The following is an 18,122-nucleotide window of genomic DNA, read 5'->3' as shown; positions in this document are numbered from 1 at the left end:
ATATAGGGAAATTCTTTAGGTTAATTATTTGGGAGTCCTTTAAATTATTATTATTTTTTTTTTATATTTTTAAAAATTAGTTTAAGTACACAGTACATTGGTTAGACATTTATATAGTTTATGAAATGATTCCCTGATTGCTCTATCTTCCCTCTGGCTCTACACATAGCCATTACGGCTGACTATATTCCCTAGACTTGCTGCTCCTCATACCTGTGACCATCTAAAAACCACTAATTTGTACTTCTTCAACTCTTCACTGCTTTCTCCAAGCTCCTCCTCCACCCCCTTCCCTCTGGCCATCACCAGATTGTCCTTTATATTTGTGAGTCTATTTTTGGTGATCAACTAATATTCTTTAAATATTTGTTAGACATATAGTATATGGAAAGCAGAAAAACTGATTTTTCTATTAATGAAAAGTTTATATCTTTGTTTCAAAATAACAGATTTATTAGATACACTGAATGTAAGATTTTCACTCATTTGGAGTTGTTGTAGATTGGTGGTTTATGTTTTCTGAAGCAGACAACTTCATGAGAGGTAGATGAAATAAAATGTTAAAATAAATCACTGACACTTGGTAAACAGAACTCTGCCCTGTATTAGACAGTTTCAGAATTTTACCAGATGATACATTCAATTTCAGTTGGCGTGGTCTTAGAGCTGGTGCTGTGGTCTATGGCTATCCTGTTGGTTTAGAGCATGTTATGATAGTACTTAATATGGTTAAATTGGGATAGGTGTGGAAGGTTTTGTTTTGATTTTAATTTCCACTTGTGGACTTTACCTATATTAGGAGAAATGGGGCAACTCTTTTTTTTTTTGCCAGTTTGTTAAAAAAAGTTACTGTGGAAACCTGAGTTAATTGGCCCCACATTTTCAATTTATTCCAAATATTGTCTAATGATTCTAATAGTGTGACAGCATATGGTAATATTTCTATTAAATTGCCCCCGTAGTGCTTTTCATTTTTGCATTGGGAAGGAAATGCCAACTTCTTTGGAATAACTTGCGTCCAAACTCCATATAGTCTGTTACAGGAAAAAAAGGAACGACAAAATTACTAAAATTCAGCACCCACTAATTTTAAATTTGGTAGGGAGACATTTTTAACTTGGTCTAAGAAGAAAAATACAATTGCACTAATTATCTAGCAATAAATTAATAAGCAAATTAGCAGTATTTTCTAATAGCAATTGCCAGTGTTCATCTTACATGCAAGAGACAGTGTTTATCACAAATGCGAATGAATCATCTGCCCAGTACAGAGTCATATCTAAATATTCAAGTCACCTGATGTCAGTCTGTGGCCCAGTAAGTACATCTAAATAAGTTACTGAAAATCATAAAAAGTATTATTTTAATGAATCCATTTCCCCAGCATGAAATGACCTTTCCCATTTATTTTGACTAAGTTTAAATTAGTGAGATGTAACTGTACTATACTAGTACCAATTACTCTAATTGAACCTAAGCTGTGATGATAAGAAATCAGAGTTTGTCATTTATATCAAGCATTGTTGAGACTGAAGATAAATATTAAGAAAATGTGAGATACAAATATAAACAAATTACCTGCTCACATCGGTCCACGCTGACTGGCTTGCCGTCACTGCGCACACAGCTCAGAAGGCGGGTCCTGACGCCTTGCCCACAGGTCGCATTTTCACTCAACTGGCACGTGCTCCACTCTACAGGCATAGAATCACCACACGGAATTTCAAAATTATGACCACGTGAGCAAAATACAACAAACCTTTGATTATCTGCATTGGTGGAGAAGGGTATTGTGCACATAATCCTAAAACCATTTCCAGGTGGCTTCAAAAAGCATCATGCAATTCTTTCATTGAAAAATAAGCAAATAAATTAATAATAGTGAATTACCTGCCTAAGTTTGCTTTCTTGGACAAAAAAGCTGAATGTTTCTTAGAAACCACCTCACAGCTGGCTGGATAGAAAAGGAAAGACACTAACCAGGATGATAAAGGAAAACCAGTTTGGAATCATCTATTTGCTGGGGATAATTGAGAGAGAAAATAACCCAGAAATGATGCTAGCCTTCGGTGTAAACTTGCAAATATTTTTAAAGAATAAATATAATCACCTAAACAATATGGTACATTTGGTACTGTGAAGCCGAGAGGTAATCCAGAAAGAAAAGAGCTCAAGACAGTCAGAACAATATAGACTGTCCCCAAAACTCTAAGATTTGGCTAGTTGCATTACAAAGTAGACAACTGAGAGTGAGAATAAATTCTCCTATTATTAACCTGTTTCTTAAAAATTCTTATTGTTGGTGTAAGTAGAAAGGGAGATCCTTGATCATATACAATTAGAACCTTTTAAAGGAGATTTTCCATATTTGGTAGATGCTCTAAGAGTTTTTAGGATAACAAATCCTTATATAATAAAATCAATGTTTTAAAGACATGTTCTTCCAGTAAAGCAAATTTTATTGTATTTCTGATAAAATTACTCTGAAGTACACTTTAAAGAAAAAGGATAAAAACACTAGGTCATCTTTTACCTATAAAGACAATCAGACAGACCCACAGAATTCACTGCAAGGTTTTCAATATGAGAAATCTCAGCAATGCCACTGGGACCTCAATGGAGAATTTGTTTTAGAAAAAGCTATTGCTTTGCCTCTGCAGGCACATGGCAGTTTGGTTGTCATTTATCGAATGCAATGCTGAGACTTCATATGATTCCACATTTTGTGGCCTTTTATATATCTGCTACTGCAGGCAATGATGGGTAGTAAATCAGTGTAACTAAACAGTCTTGGTATTAGACATTGAGCCCTGTAGAGCCCCCCCAGAAAACCTGAGTAGCGGATGAATAAGGAGGCTGGTGTGATTCCCAGTGCCTTTCAAACATCCCTGTCCAGGCTGGCCTACCATTCTTCCTTATTGAGACCCATAGACCTAGTTACATTACAAGCTTGAATTTCTTGAAATAATAAAGGCCATGAAAGAGCTAAATCTATGACAGAATTATTACATTCTTTCCTAAATGGTAAATCATGCCCTGCTACTTATTTTTATCATTTCAGTTTATCATGGCTTAATTCAAATTTATTCTGAAACTTTGCCAAGTCTTTCTAAGCATTTTTGAATTCAGAGATTTCAGGGGGCTTTGCTGAATCTACATGCCAAGAGTGGGCATTTTTTTTTCTTTAAAGGGACACTGAAAATGTCAAGTCCTCTCAGCCTTTCGTGCAATACACTTGTGCACTCTACTGTCAGTCCTTAATCTGGAGAATAAAAACACACAAACATCCTCCCATTAGTCACTGCTCAGGGAAATTGGCATGGTTGTAGATTTCAACTGTACCTGTCAGATTGTACTGGAACTGGAAGCAGTTTTCATTGAGGAGGCAAGGCCGCACCTGGGAGTCTTCAGCACACGTCCTTGAGCTCAGCGAGGGCCTCAGCAAATGACGGGTTCTTCTCTGCATTGTGTGGGGATCACATGACTATGAAAATCAAAGTGCAAGCAGAGTTAGGAAGGACCTAGAATTAGCTAATAAATTATGATTACCTGTATACATGTAGGGACATGTACAATAACTACAAGGAAGAGAGCATTGAGAGTATTAAACATAATATTTAGAATATAAAACAATATGTGATGTGATGTGATGCAAAGAAAATAGTTTTTTCTTTTTCACCTAACAACTCTTTCTTTTCTATGTTATGGTGAAGCCTACATTTTTACCTCCCATGCATGAAAAGGCACATGGAGACTATCAATTTAATGTACTCTGTACTCTCAAATAATCTAACCTGTAGTAAAATATCAATGTATTTTGAGTGTTTAAATGAATGAAAAAAGAAAGACACTGTCCTTGTGTTCTCAGATAGTCTAGCCCAATAGAAATAACCACACAGAACATTTTAATGAGAAAATCATTGCTAAAGCCTTGGAAAACAGGTATATAGAGAGAATTATGAATATATATTACCAGAATTTTTCTCTTATTTGGGAGGCTCCCTGATCCAAGAAGATGAGCCACTGCATGTTATGACTTTTTCAGCAAAATAAATGTAAAAATATGAACTTCAAAGATCTCCTGCAAACATCACTTTACCCCTGGGGCCACACAGTCTCTCATAGCCTTGACTCATATAATGCCCTTGAGCCAAGTAAACCTGCCTGCCACATCTCCTCCAACTGCTGTACCCACAGTGAACCTTCACGTTCCCTTTACTGGAATAATCTCCTTTCAACTGTACCTTACCTCCTATCTTCCTTCCTCAGAACACTAACTGGGTCTTCATCATTGACAGTCTTTCTTTTCATAATGTTAAATTCTTTTCTTCTTTCCTGCACAATATTGTACCTATGCTCAGTAACTACTGTATAGGACTTGCTTCTAAACATACATACATAAACATACACTTATATGTTACACCTGCCTTTATAATGTTGCTATTTTTTATTACCCTGGCTCCTTTCTTTCTTTATAAACTCTTTGAGGGCATGACAGGTCATGGTTTCTGCTCCTCATGTCACTCCCTGAAAAATTTGGCATTTATTTTTACACAGTGATTATTCAATAAAAGCCATTAAATATAGTTATGACATTACAATTCCAGACTCAGAAATCTAAAGAGACACAGAGATGCTTAAATCACAGGAGAAACAAAAATCTCTGAATGAAAATCACCAAATTTAGCTTGGATTAAAAAGACGTTCCCAGATCTCACCCCTTGAAACAATAATAAGCTGAACATCTAAAACTCAACAAAAAACACCCAAACTGCACACTGGCACATCTGAGAGTGGGATCTGTGCATAATAGCTACCACAGGTCAGAACCCCAGGTGTCAGGTGGTGGACTGGGAGAAGCAAAGAAGCTGCCTCTTGCAGCCACCGATGCTCCCTGCAGAAAGAGGGGGATGGCAGAAGGTGTGGCAAGTTTTCTGAACAGCCCTACTTGGGACTACTGTAAGCTCCATGCGGCCGGCGGCAGGGCTCAGTCATCAGGGCAGAAGGCAGAGAAACAGGGACAGCACAAAAGTGGGGATGGCAGAGAAACAACAGTTGATTTTTAGCAGCCGCAGTTGCAAAATCGAGGCTGATCTGTAGCTCCAGACTCCCAAACCAGAGGGCCCCTCCCTCAATACCCTTGGATACAGAACACTGCAGAGCCCAAGGAGAATCTGAGCAAATGCTACCGAAACTGTCACTAACACTGACACACTTTGAGACTGAGGATAGTGAGCGTGATTAAACATCTACAAGGAAAAAAAATTACTTTATATAAAGCAGAGATTTAAGAGGCTTAGATGTCACCTACTGGAAACCCAAAGAAAAGCACCTTCTTTGCAACAGGCTAGGGACCATTATATAATAAATCTTTCTGGAAAAAAAAAAAGCAGAACACACTTCCATTAATGCCCAGGTGGAGAAATAGTCCATTAAATACCGTGAACAACCAAGGGAACAAGGCATCTCAGAAAGAAAGAGAAACATCTCCAGAAAATAAGCTTATAGACACAGAAATAAGTGACTTAAATGATAGAGAATTCAGGATGGTACTTCTGAAAAAACTCAGTGAGATCCGAAACGAATTCTATCAACAATTTCAGGAATTGAAAAAAAACAACTAGATGAACAGAATGAGTTCTTTAGCAAGGATACTGAAACCCTCAAAAAGAACCAAATAGACCTTCTGGAGATAAAGAACACACTGAAAGAGCTGAAAAAAGAAATAACAAGCTTGTGAAATAGAGTCGACCAAATGGAGGAAAGGATCAGTGATATCGAAGACAGAAATCTAGAAATAAAATCAGAAGGAAGAAGAGAGAAACCGAGGAATGAAAAATAATGAAAGAGAAATTCAAGAACTAGTTGATACCATCAGGAGAGGAAACATAAAAATAATGGACATTATTGAAGGTGAGGAAAAGAAACAGGGGTTAGAAAGCATTTTCAGACAAATAGTTGAGAATTTCCCAAATCTAAGGAATTAGCTGGAGATTGGAATTCAAAAAGTCAATAGAATACTCAATTATCTAAACCCAAAAAGGCCTCCCACCAAGACACATTGTATTAAAATGATCAAAAAACAATGACAAGGCAGAATTGTCAGACAGCCAGGGAAAAGAAGACGATTACCTATAAAGGAAAGGCCATTAGATTATCATTGGACTTCTCAGCACTAACCTTAGAAGCCAGAAAGGAATGGCATCAAATATTCAAACTATTAAATGAAAGGAACTACCAGCCAAGAATAATATATCCAACTAAGCTCTCCTTTAGATATAAAGGAGAAATAAAGACCTTTCTAGACATACAGAAATTGAAGGAATTCTCCACTATGCACTACAGGAAATATTGAAAGGGATCAGGTCCCTTAAAACAAAATGACAAAAATAAAAAAAAACATAATTAAGAGTAAGATGACTAGCAGGCTGATAAAAACAGAGGAGTACAAGCCTGACTAGGAATAGGCATTATATGCTTAAAAATAAGAAGAGATTTGCTATAGCAAGATAGTAATGAATACTCAGCATACATAGGGACAAATTGAGATAACAACAACTGAAAAGGGGAGGATTCAAAGAACCAAATTTGCAAAGGAGAATGGAGATAAGGCAAGCACAGAAGAAAAGGGATGACTGTATACATATAACTATCCTTTACATATTTGTAATGGTAACCACACGCCAAAGATTCAGAACAGATGTATATAACATAAAACAAAAAGGACCAGAGGAAAAACCCACAAAGGCCAAGCAAAATAAAGAAAACAGAAACACAAGGACAAGGAACCAATTGAAATACCAAGCTACCAGAAATATCAAGCAAAAGATAAAATGGCTATAGAAAAACCTTATATTTCAATAATCACCCCAAATTTAAATGGACTGAATGCACCAATAAAAAGGCACAGAGTTGCAGAAAGGATCAAAACACAAAACCTAGCCATGTGCTGCCTCCAGGAGACACATCTCAGTTCCAAAGACAAATATAGCCTCAAAGTGAAAGGGTGGAAAATGATGTCTCAAGCAAATGGCATTCAGAGAAAAGCGGGAGTAGTGGTACTAATATCAGACAAAATAGACTTCAAAATAAAAATGGTAAAGAAAGATACTGAGGGATACTTCATAATGATAAAGGGAATTGTGCACCAAGAAGACATAACACTTATTAATATCTATGCTCTAAATCAGGGATCCCTGAAATATATAAAGCAATTACTAACAGAACTAAAGGGAGAAACAGACCAAAACACTATCATAGTAGGGGACCTCAATACCCCACTATCAGATATGGACAGATCGTCCAACCAGAAAATCAATAAGGAAATAATATCCTTAAATGATACATTAGACCAACTAGACATAATTGACATTTACAGGGCCTTTCATCCCCAAATAGCTGCTTATATATTCTTCTCCAGTGCACATGGAACATTCTCAATAATTGACCACATACTGGGACACAGAGATAGCCTCAACAAATGTAAGAGGGTTGAAATCATACCAACCATATATCTGATCATAATGCTTTGAAACTAGAGATCGACTGTAAAAAGAAAGCAGGAAGAACCACAAATACATGGAGATTAAACAACATACTACTGAAGAATAAAAAGAGAGATCAAGAGATAACACAGAAACAAATGATAATGATAATAAAACATATCAAAACTTTTGGGATATGGCAAAAGCAGTCATAAAAGGAAAGTTCATATGATTGCAGGCCTACCTCCAAAAAAAAAGAACAAGCCCAAGTAAACAACCTAATGCTTCATCTTAAAAAACTAGAAAAAGAAGAACAAGTGAAGACTAAAGTCAGCAGAAGGAAAGATATCATCAAAATTAGAGCAGAAATAAATGAAAATGAAAACAAAAAACAATAGAAAAAATAAATGCAACGAAGAGCTGGTTCTTTGAGAAGGTAAATAAAAATGACAAACCTCTGGCTAGATTCACTAAAGAAAAAAGAGAAAGAACACAAATAAACAAAATCAGGGATAAAAAAGGGAGAAATTATGACAGACACTGCAGAAATACAAAGGATCGTGTAAGAATATTATGAAAAAGTATATAACACCAAATTTAATAATGTAGAAGAAATAGACTAGCATTTAGAAAAATACAACTTTCCTAGAATGAATCAGAAGAACTAGAAAATCTAAATAGACCAATCAGCAGTATGGAAATTGAAACAATCATCAAAAACCTACCAAAAAGTAAAAATCCAGGACCGGATGGCTTTACCAGTGAATTCAACCAAACATTCAAAGAAAATTTAATACCTATTATCCTCAAACTCTTTCAAAAAATCAAAGAGGAGCCAATACTTCACAACTCATTTTATAAGGCCAATATTACCCTGATATCAAAACGTGGCAAAGCTAACACACAAAAAAACTACAGACCAATATCTCTCATGAACACATATGCAAAAATCCTAAATATGATATTAGTGAACCAAATATAACAACATATTAAAAAGATTATACACCCCGATCAAGTGTGCTTCATCCGAGGGGCACAGGGATGGTTCAATATATACGAATCGATTAATGTGATACACCACATAAACAAATTAAAAAATAAGAATCATATGATTATATCAACAGATGCAGAAAAAGCCTTAGATATAGCATCCATTTATGATCAAAACACTTAACAAAATCCGTATAGAAGAAGAATACCTTAATATAATAAAAACTAAAAACCTTTCCTCTAAGGTCAGGAACAAGGCAAGGCTGTCCACTATTGCCACTGTTACTCAATATAACATTGGAGGTCCTAGTGAGTACAATGAGGCATAAGAACGATATAAAAGGCATCCAAATGGGGAACGAAGAATTCAAACTGTCACTCTTTGTGGATGACATGATTCTCTATATAGAAAACCCTAAAGAACACTACTAGAAACAATATGCAATATAGTAAGTTTCTAGATACAAAATCAATGTTCAAATATTCATCACGTTCCTATACTCTACTAACAAAGTGTCAGAAAAAGAAGTGGAGAAAATAATTCCTTTTGCAATCGCAACAAAAAGAATAAAATACCTAGAAATAAATCTAATGAAACATGTGAAGGACCTATATAATGAAAATTATAAGACCCTATTAAAAGAAATCGAAGAAGATACAAAGAAATGTAAAGATAATCCATGTTCTTGGATTGGAAGAATCAACATAGTTAAAAAGACCTTATTACCTAAAGCATTAAACAGATTTAATGTAATCCCCATCAAAATCCCATAGGCATTTTTTAAAGAAATAGAACAACAACAACAAAAAAAATCAGAGTTTTATGGAAGCACAAAAGACCCTGAATTGCCAAAGCCATCCTTGGAAAAAAGAATGAGGCTGGAGGCAACACTCTGCCCGACTTCAAATTATATTACAAAGTGACAAGTAATCAAAACAGCATGGTATTGGCAGCAAAACAGATACACAGATCAGTGAAACAGAATCAAGAGTCCAGTGGTAAAGCCATATTTATATGGGCAAATAATTTTTGGAAAAAAAAATCAAAACCATACAGTATGGAAAGAAAAGCCTCTTCAATAAATGGTGCTGAGAAAACTGGAAAGCCACCTGCAAAAGAATGAAACTAGACTGTTGTCTATCATCACACACCCAAATTAACTCAAAATGGATCAAGGACCTAAATATAAAACCTGAAACAATAAAATGCATGGAAGAAAACATAGGAACTAAATTCAAGGACCTTGGACTTAAAGAGGATTTTATAAATTTGACCTCAAATGCAAGGGAAGTAAAAGCTAAAATAAATGAATGGGACTACATCAAACTAAAAAGCTTCTGCTCAGCAAAAGAAACCATCAACAAGGTAAAGAGACAAGCATCTGAATGGGAAAATATATTTGCAAGCAATGCCTCAGATAAGGGCCTAATATCCAAAATATCCAAAGAACTCATACAACTTAATAACAACAAAAAACAAATGATACAATCAAAAAATGGGCAGAGGACCTGAACAGACGCTTCTCCTTGGGGACACAAATGGCCAACACATATATGAAAAGATGCTCAACATTGCTAGGTATTAGGAAAATGCAAATCAAAACCACAATGAGATACCATCTCACACCTGTTACAATGGCTATAATCAACAGGACAAGTAATAAAAAATGTTGGAGAGGATGTGGAGAAATAGAAACCCTCATACTCTGCTGGTGGAACTGCAAATTCGTACAGCCACTATGGAAAACAGTATGGAGATTCCTCAAAAAACTAAGAATTGATCTACCATATGATACAGCAATCCCTCTACTGGGTATTTATCCCAAATACTTGAAAACCCATATCCGTAAAGATATTTGTACACTGATGTTCATAGCAGCATTATTCATAGTGGCCAGGAAACATCTGAAGTGCCCTAAGATAAATAATTGGCTAACGAAGCTGTGCTACATATATACAATGTAATATTACTCAGCCGTAAGAAGAGATGAAATACTGACATTTGCACCAACATGGATAGACCTTGAAATAATAATACTAAGTGAAATAAGCCAGATAGAAAAGATAGAAAACCACATGATATCACTTACATGTGGGATATAAACCTGAAAGCAACAAATGAACAGGACACAAACAGAGAGTCATGGACATGAACAATGGACTAGTGGTTACCAGAGGGGAGAGGGGAAAATAAAAAAATTAAATGTTCTATAAATAAATAAATAAACAAACAAATAAATAAATAAAAGTTGGAAAAAAAAAAAAGAAAAAAAAATCACCAATTCATCATTTCCATATTTGGGATGTTTTAGTTTTTGTTACTTTTACCTTTCCAGATATTGTAGTAAGACCATAACCTATGAACTAAATCTTGACTGTTAATCTAAAGGATAATATTAGATTGCACTAAACCATGCAGAAAAATGCCACAAATTTTTCTAATTTTAAATGTTTGGTGCCAGTGAGACACATTTACTATCTATGTGACTTTATAGTTGGAAAATTTGTCAATACTTGTAAAGTAATTTTATATTTTAATTGTATTTAATTATCTCTAGATGATCAAGGGCCATTAAAACCAAGTAATTATTCTTAATTATGTATAAATGAATCCCATACTAAACGCTTACCAATAATTTACTAGTTAAGCAATTAATTTGATTGTTCTCATGAGAAGGAATATTAACTTAAAGGATTTGTCAATGAAAGAAAATGAAGATATCTTGGTAGATACTCCTGATCACTCCTATTGTACTTTATAAAAAATCAATTAGTGTCTGAACCAAATGAATGCATGTAAGGACTTAGGTATTGACTTAGTCTAAGCCATCAAATAAAGTAAAAAATGAAATTATACATTCACACACTCACACAAACATTGATGCACAAACTAAATTACTGTGTAACCTTAACCAATGCTGTACCTTATTTCCTCATCTAAACTTAGGTGAAAATAGGGTATGGAGATAGAGGTATAATTTCATAAGATTTAAGAATTTCCTGGGGATAAGGCACCCACAGAAGAAATGGACTATATATATATGTGTGTGTGTATATGTATATATACATATACATAATAAATATAATATATATATATACCTATATAATATATATAAATTTTCTTATTCATATTCATAATGGTAACCACATGTGAAAGATTCAAAATTGAAGTATGTAACATCAAACTAGAAAGACTAGAGGGAAAATCCACAAACCTCTCCCCGCCCCTACCCCCCCAAAAAAGATACACAAAGACAAGGAATAATGGAAACACTGAGCTACCAGAAAGCAAAAGATAAAATGGCTATAGAAAAACCTCATATTTCAATAATCACCCCAAATTTAAATGGACTGAATGCACCAATAAAAAGGCACAGAGTTGCAGAAAGGATCAAAAAACAAAACCCAACCATATGCTGCCTCCAGGAGACATATCTCAGTTCCAAAGACAAATATACACTCAAAGAAAAAGGGTGGAAAATGATGTTTCAAGCAAATGACATTCAGAGAAAAGCGGGAGTAGTGGTACTAATATCAGACAAAATAGACTTCAAAATAAAAACGGTAAAGAAAGATACCGAGGGACACTTCATAACGATAAAGGGAATTGTGCACCAAGAAGACATAACACTTATAAATATCTATGCTCCCAATCAAGGATCCCTGAAATATATAAAGCAATTACTAACAGAACTAAAGAGAGAAACAGACCAAAACACTATCATAGTAGGGGACCTAAATACTTCACTGTCAGATATGGACAGATCGTCCAACCAGAAAATCAATAAGGAAATAATATCCTTAAATGATACATTAGACCAACTAGACATAATTGACATTTACAGAGCCTTTCATCCCCAAATAGCTGCTTATACATTCTTTTCCTGTGCACATGGAACATTCTCAATAATTGACCACATACTGGGACACAGAGATAGCCTCTGTATTGTTCCAATTTTAGTATATGTGCTGCCAGAGCAATCACATAGATAGCCTCAACAAATATAAGAGGGTTGAATTATAATGCTTTGAAGCTGGAGAGCAACTTTAAAAAGAAAGCCGGAAGAACCACAAATACATGGAGATTAAATAACATGCTACTGAAGAATGACTGGGTCAGAGAAGAAATAAAAAGAGATTAAGAGATGCATAGAAATGAATGATATTGATAGTACAACATATTAAAACTTTTGCGACATGGCAAAAGCAGTCATAAGAGGAAAGTTCATGTCATTACAGGCCTCGCTCCAAAAACAAGAATGGGCCTAAATAAATAACCTAATGCTTCATCTTAAAAAACTAGAAAAAGAAGAACAACTGAAGCCCAGAGTCAGCAGAAGGAAAGAAATAATCAAAATTAGAGCGGAATTAATTAAAATTGAAAACAAACAAACAAAAACAATAGAAAAAATAAATGCAACAAAGAGCTGGTTCTTTGTGAAGGCTAATAAAAATGACAAACCTCTAGCTAGACTCACTATAGAAAAAAGAGAAAGGACACAAACAAAATCAGAGATGAAAGGGGAAATTATGACAGATACCGCAAAAATACAAAGGATCATACAAGAATACTATGAAAAAGTATATAACACCAAATTTAATAACCTAGAAGAAATGGGTAAGTACTTAGAAAGATATAACCTTCCTAGACTGAATGAAGAACTGGAAAATCTAAATAGACTGATCAGCAGTATGGAAATTGAAACAATAATCAAAAATCTATCAAAAAGTAAAGGTCCAGGACCAGATAGCTTCACCAGTGAATTCAACCAAACATTCAAAGAAGATTTAATACCTATTCTCTTCAAACTCTTCCAAAAAATCTAAGAGGAGGCAATACTTCCCAATTCATTTTATGAGGCCAATATTACTATGATACCAAAACCTGGTAAAGATAACACAAAAAAAGAAAATTACAAAGCAATATCTTTCATGAACACAGATGCAAAAATCCTAAATAAGATATTAGTAAATCAAATACAACAACATATCAAAAAGATTATACACTATAACCAAATGGCTTCATCCCGGGGGCATAGGGATGGTTCAACATATGCAAATCAATTAATGTGATACACCACATAAATTAAAAAATAAGAATCACATGATCATATCAATAGGTGCAGAAAAAGCCTTCGACAAGATACAGCATCCATTTATGATCAAAACACTTAACAAAATTGGTATAGAAGGAAAGTACTTAAACATAATAAAGGCCATATATGACAGACCCTCTACCAACATTATACTTAATGGTGAGAAACTAAAAGCCTTCCCTCTAAGATCAGGAACAAGACAAGGCTGTCCACTATCACCACTGTTATTCAATATAACATTGGACATCCTCGAGAATGCAATCAGACAAGCGAGAGATGTAAAAGACATCCAAATAGGAAATGAAGAAGTCAGACTCACTATTTGCAGATGACATGATTCTCTATATAGAAAACCCTAAAGACTCCACAAGAACATTACTAGGAACAATAAGCAATACGGTAAAGTTTCTGGATACAAAAATCAATGTTTAAAAATCCATAGAGTTCCTATACTCTAATAATGAATTATTATTATTATTGCTGGTAGACTACAAATTGGTACAGCCGCTATGGAAAACAGTATGGAGGTTCCTCAAAAAACTAAGAATTGATCTACTATATGATCTAGCAATCCCTCTACTGGGTATTTATCCAAAAGACTTGAAAACATAGATCTGAAAAAGACATTTGCACATCGATGTTCATAGCAGCATTATTCACAGTGGCCAGGACATGGAAGCAACAGAAGTGTCCTACACCAGATGATTGGATAAAGAAGCTGTGTCACATATATACAACAGAATATTATTCAGAAGAGTAAAAAGAAGAGATGAAATACTGCCATTTGAGACAACATGAATAGACCTTGACATAATCATGCTAAGTGAAATAAGCCAGACAGAAAATGTGGAAAACCACATGATATCACTTATATGTGGGATATAAACCTAAAAGCAGCAAATGAACAGGACAAACAAACAGACTCATGGACATGGACAATAGACTAATGGCTACCAGAGAGTGTGTGGGGAGGTAGGAAGGGTAAGAGGGGTCAAATATGTGGTGAAAGGAAGAAATCTAACTATGGGTGGTGAACACGCAATGCAATATATATTTATGCCTTACTATTATATTGTATTCTTGAAACTTACTGGATTTTGTTAACCAATGTCACAGAATAAAAAGAATTTCCTTCCTCAGACCTCACAGTATATGTCTCTACATCTGGTTTTAAAATATTCTCTTGAGTCTAATCTGTCATTAATAACCATGTAGACATTGATAAGCACTTTCTAAAAATTTACATGTTGAAAACCAACACTACAGCTAATTCTCCTAACCCTTTATCTATAGAAACAAGCAAAGAAGGGAGCATGGGTGACTGAAATCTAGGCAATATTTTCACACTCCACCTTATAAAAATTGTCCTAGCACTGCTCACAAGTGATAGATGGGCTAGTGCTTCTCTTTATTTCTTTCTCTCAATTAGCTATTTATAGGAAGTTTATACAATAATGAATTAATCACAAGGGAGACGGGAGTGAGGCTAAGGAAAAAAGGATAGAAAAGGAGGCTTACATCTGGATTATTTCATTATTGGATCAAGATTCCTCAAATATAAATCAAGATCTCCTGTTCTCTCAAGCATTTATATAAAGACATGTTGCCAATTTTCTAAATGAAAAAGTGAGAAGTCAATGTGTAGATAACTATCCCAAAGTTGACTCTGGACGTTTTATTATAAAGATCAAGGCTGCATCACTCAAGTTTATTTGCTAGGGAAGGAGATGACCAATAATAACCAGTTACAGTAGACCCTACTTATCTGTGATTTTGCTTTCCATGGTTTCAGTTACCCTTGGTCAACCATAATCCAAAAATATTAACTATCTAATTCCAGAAATAAACAACTTATAAGTTTTAAATTGTGCAACATTCTGAGTAGTATGATGAAATCTCACACCACCTCACCCAAGATATGAAGCATCCCTTTGTCTAGTGTTTCTACACTGTATGTGCTCCCTGCTCATTAGTCACTTAGTACCCATTCAGTTATTAGACTGACTGTCTGGTATGGCAGTGCTTGTGTTCATGTAACCCTTGCTCTACTTAATAATAGCCCCCAGAGCACAAGAGTAATGACTCTGGCAATTTGGATATACCAAGGAATGGTCCTTTAAATGAAAAGGCATGTATGTACGTATAGTATAAAGGAAAAAAAAAAACATAATCTATATAAGGTTCAGTACTATTCAAAGCTTCAGGCATCCACCAGAGATCTTGAAACATATTTCCTGCAGATAAGGAAGGACTGCTGAAGTCTCTGGTACATAAGCCCCTTTAAGAGAGCAGATTTTCTATCTTATTACCTTTGAAAACCAGTACTTACCTTGAAGTTCAATTCAATTATTCCTTATGACATTGTACCTTCACACCTTTTGTTCTTCCTAGCAACAAGGCTTTTACCCTTAGATTTGACCTGGATATTTGTATTCATCTGTGAAAATTATATCTGATATCCATTGGCTTCCTTGCACCCGTATAATTGGAATCATCTCATTTAGAAAAAATTTTTGGTGCTCTTATACAAGTATTGATGTGTGTATATTCCTTCTCATGGGCTATTTGAAGGAAGAGTCCATGCCTTAATTTTCTTGGACACTGAGATGCTGTTCTGTGTCTGGCATATGGTATGTAAATAATAAATATTTATAGTGTTGAATAATTTGGTACTTCCTAAGCAATAAGACCATAGTTTTGTACGCTGCCATTAGCAGATCATCTTGCATGAATGTAAGGGTACCCATCAGTTGCATATCAGATAAAGAGAAAAAAATCTTTTCTCTCATTCTCGTATACTTTCTATAAAATCTAGATGATACTTCCCAAAATAATAGAATCTATAACTAAATTAATAAACATATGGATAAATAATTTTATTTACTCATATAAAACAGATAATTTATATATTTTAAATAAATCCAAATAAGAATGTATAATTTGATATTATTAACACTGAACTGTTAACAGCCACAGTTTGATAAAACCTGGCATAAATCCAGGTACTTGTGAATTTAAGTCACTCTGCAAATTTCTTGTTTGGAGATGAGCATGACTCCAAGGCCTGGCCTTGTCAGTCACCGTCAGATATAAACACCCAATGCCTTTATTCTGTTACAAGGTTTATCTGATAATTCTGAGATGGTCTTTCTCTCATTTAGCTGATTAGCCCTTCTGTCAGTAGCTCTGTTATTTTTCTCGATATCTTTCATGAAGCAACAATGGATATATGCTATGAACTTTTCTTATTTGGAAGAATGGAAAAAGATTCACAAAATACCACTGCAATGCTTTGTAAGAAAATTTTAAATGAAATCAAACTCTGGTACTCAGGGATAAGGGAACAGGTGAAGGAGCGAGGGGATTAAGAGGTCCAAATTTGTAGTTATGAAATAGTCATGGGGATGTAGAGTATAGCATGGAGAATATAATCAGTAGTATTGTAAAAACTGTATATAGTGTCAGATGGGTACTGGATTTATCAGGGTGATCATTTCTAAGTTCTATAAATGTCTAACCACTGTGTTGTACACTTGAAACTAATATAATATTGTATGTCAGCTATAATTGAAAAAAATATATACAAAAATAAAAAATATATATTCTTTGAGTATCTAGGCAAGAGTGCTAGATGGTTAATAAAAGAAAAAAAATCAGATTATTAGGCTTTTTGACAGGAAAACCTTATGCCAGAAAAAATGCAGTACTATAGTAAAGATACACAAAGAAAAAGAACCAAACACGATTCAAAGATTTTATATCCCAAAAGACTTTCAATGAAAAGACCGTAGATAAACTGTTAACAACAAGCAAAAACCCAAGAAATATTGTTTCCATGAGCCCTTTCCTAGGAATTTACTGGAGATTGAGTTTTAGGCATTCACATGGCAGGAAAGACATTAATGTAAAGACTTGTGCTTGTGATGAGCCAACTTTACATGTAGAACTTATATAAAGGCTGTATGCTCTGAAGATATAGATAAAATACAAATGTAAAAGAATGAGGAGGGGCTATGTAAAAAATTATGAATGTTTTAAAGTTCTCATGCTTGCGGTAGTATAGGTATTGTTATTCTGAGAATGTTTTCCATATTATGTGGAATAAAGCAAATGTGTAACTATGATATATATTTTTTCTTTTATCTCCATTGTTCTTGAAAAAGATTCTTAGTATAGAAAAAGAAAGATACAAATGTAAGATAGAACGTAAGTGAACTCTCATAGTTCATCAGTATAAACTCATGAAGTAATTCATCTTCAAAATAAAGGAAATAAAAGTATATATTTCAAACCTCTTCTTACTGAAGTGGATTAGAAACAGTGGAACCCCATAAGTGTGGCTCTCCTGGAGTTCTTCCTGTGGCATTAAAGAGCCCTTTCCACTAAAAGAAGCCAGGGCTGGATGTTAGCAGCATGGCAGCATGAGGAATCCCCTTGTCTCCCCTTAAAATTAAAACAAAGAACACCTAAAATCCAACAGAAAACATCTGGCCTAGCACACAAACACATCTGAGAGATCTGTGCATCAGAGCATCTGAAAGTGGGCAAATTG

At 34.6% G+C, this 18,122-nt stretch overlaps 1 protein-coding gene across 2 annotated transcripts in view; it reads right to left on the bottom strand.

Moving 5' to 3' along the window:
- The window catches only part of THSD7B (thrombospondin type 1 domain containing 7B), a 742,175-nt gene that overhangs the window by 42,142 nt on the left and 681,911 nt on the right, over nt 1–18,122 (bottom strand). For both annotated transcript variants that reach the window (XM_039874567.1, XM_039874568.1), the window contains 2 exons: nt 3,343–3,484; nt 1,579–1,694 (listed from right to left, as the gene is read on the bottom strand). In XM_039874567.1, coding sequence (XP_039730501.1) covers nt 1,579–1,694; nt 3,343–3,484 — 258 coding nt within the window. The remainder of the gene's footprint in view (nt 1–1,578; nt 1,695–3,342; nt 3,485–18,122) is intronic.

This window comes from Pteropus medius, unplaced genomic scaffold, assembly GCF_902729225.1.
Source record: "Pteropus medius unplaced genomic scaffold, Ma_sr-lr_union100, whole genome shotgun sequence".
NCBI classification, from domain to species: Eukaryota; Metazoa; Chordata; class Mammalia; order Chiroptera; family Pteropodidae; genus Pteropus; species Pteropus medius.
This window is presented reverse-complemented; position numbering and strand designations above follow the sequence as displayed.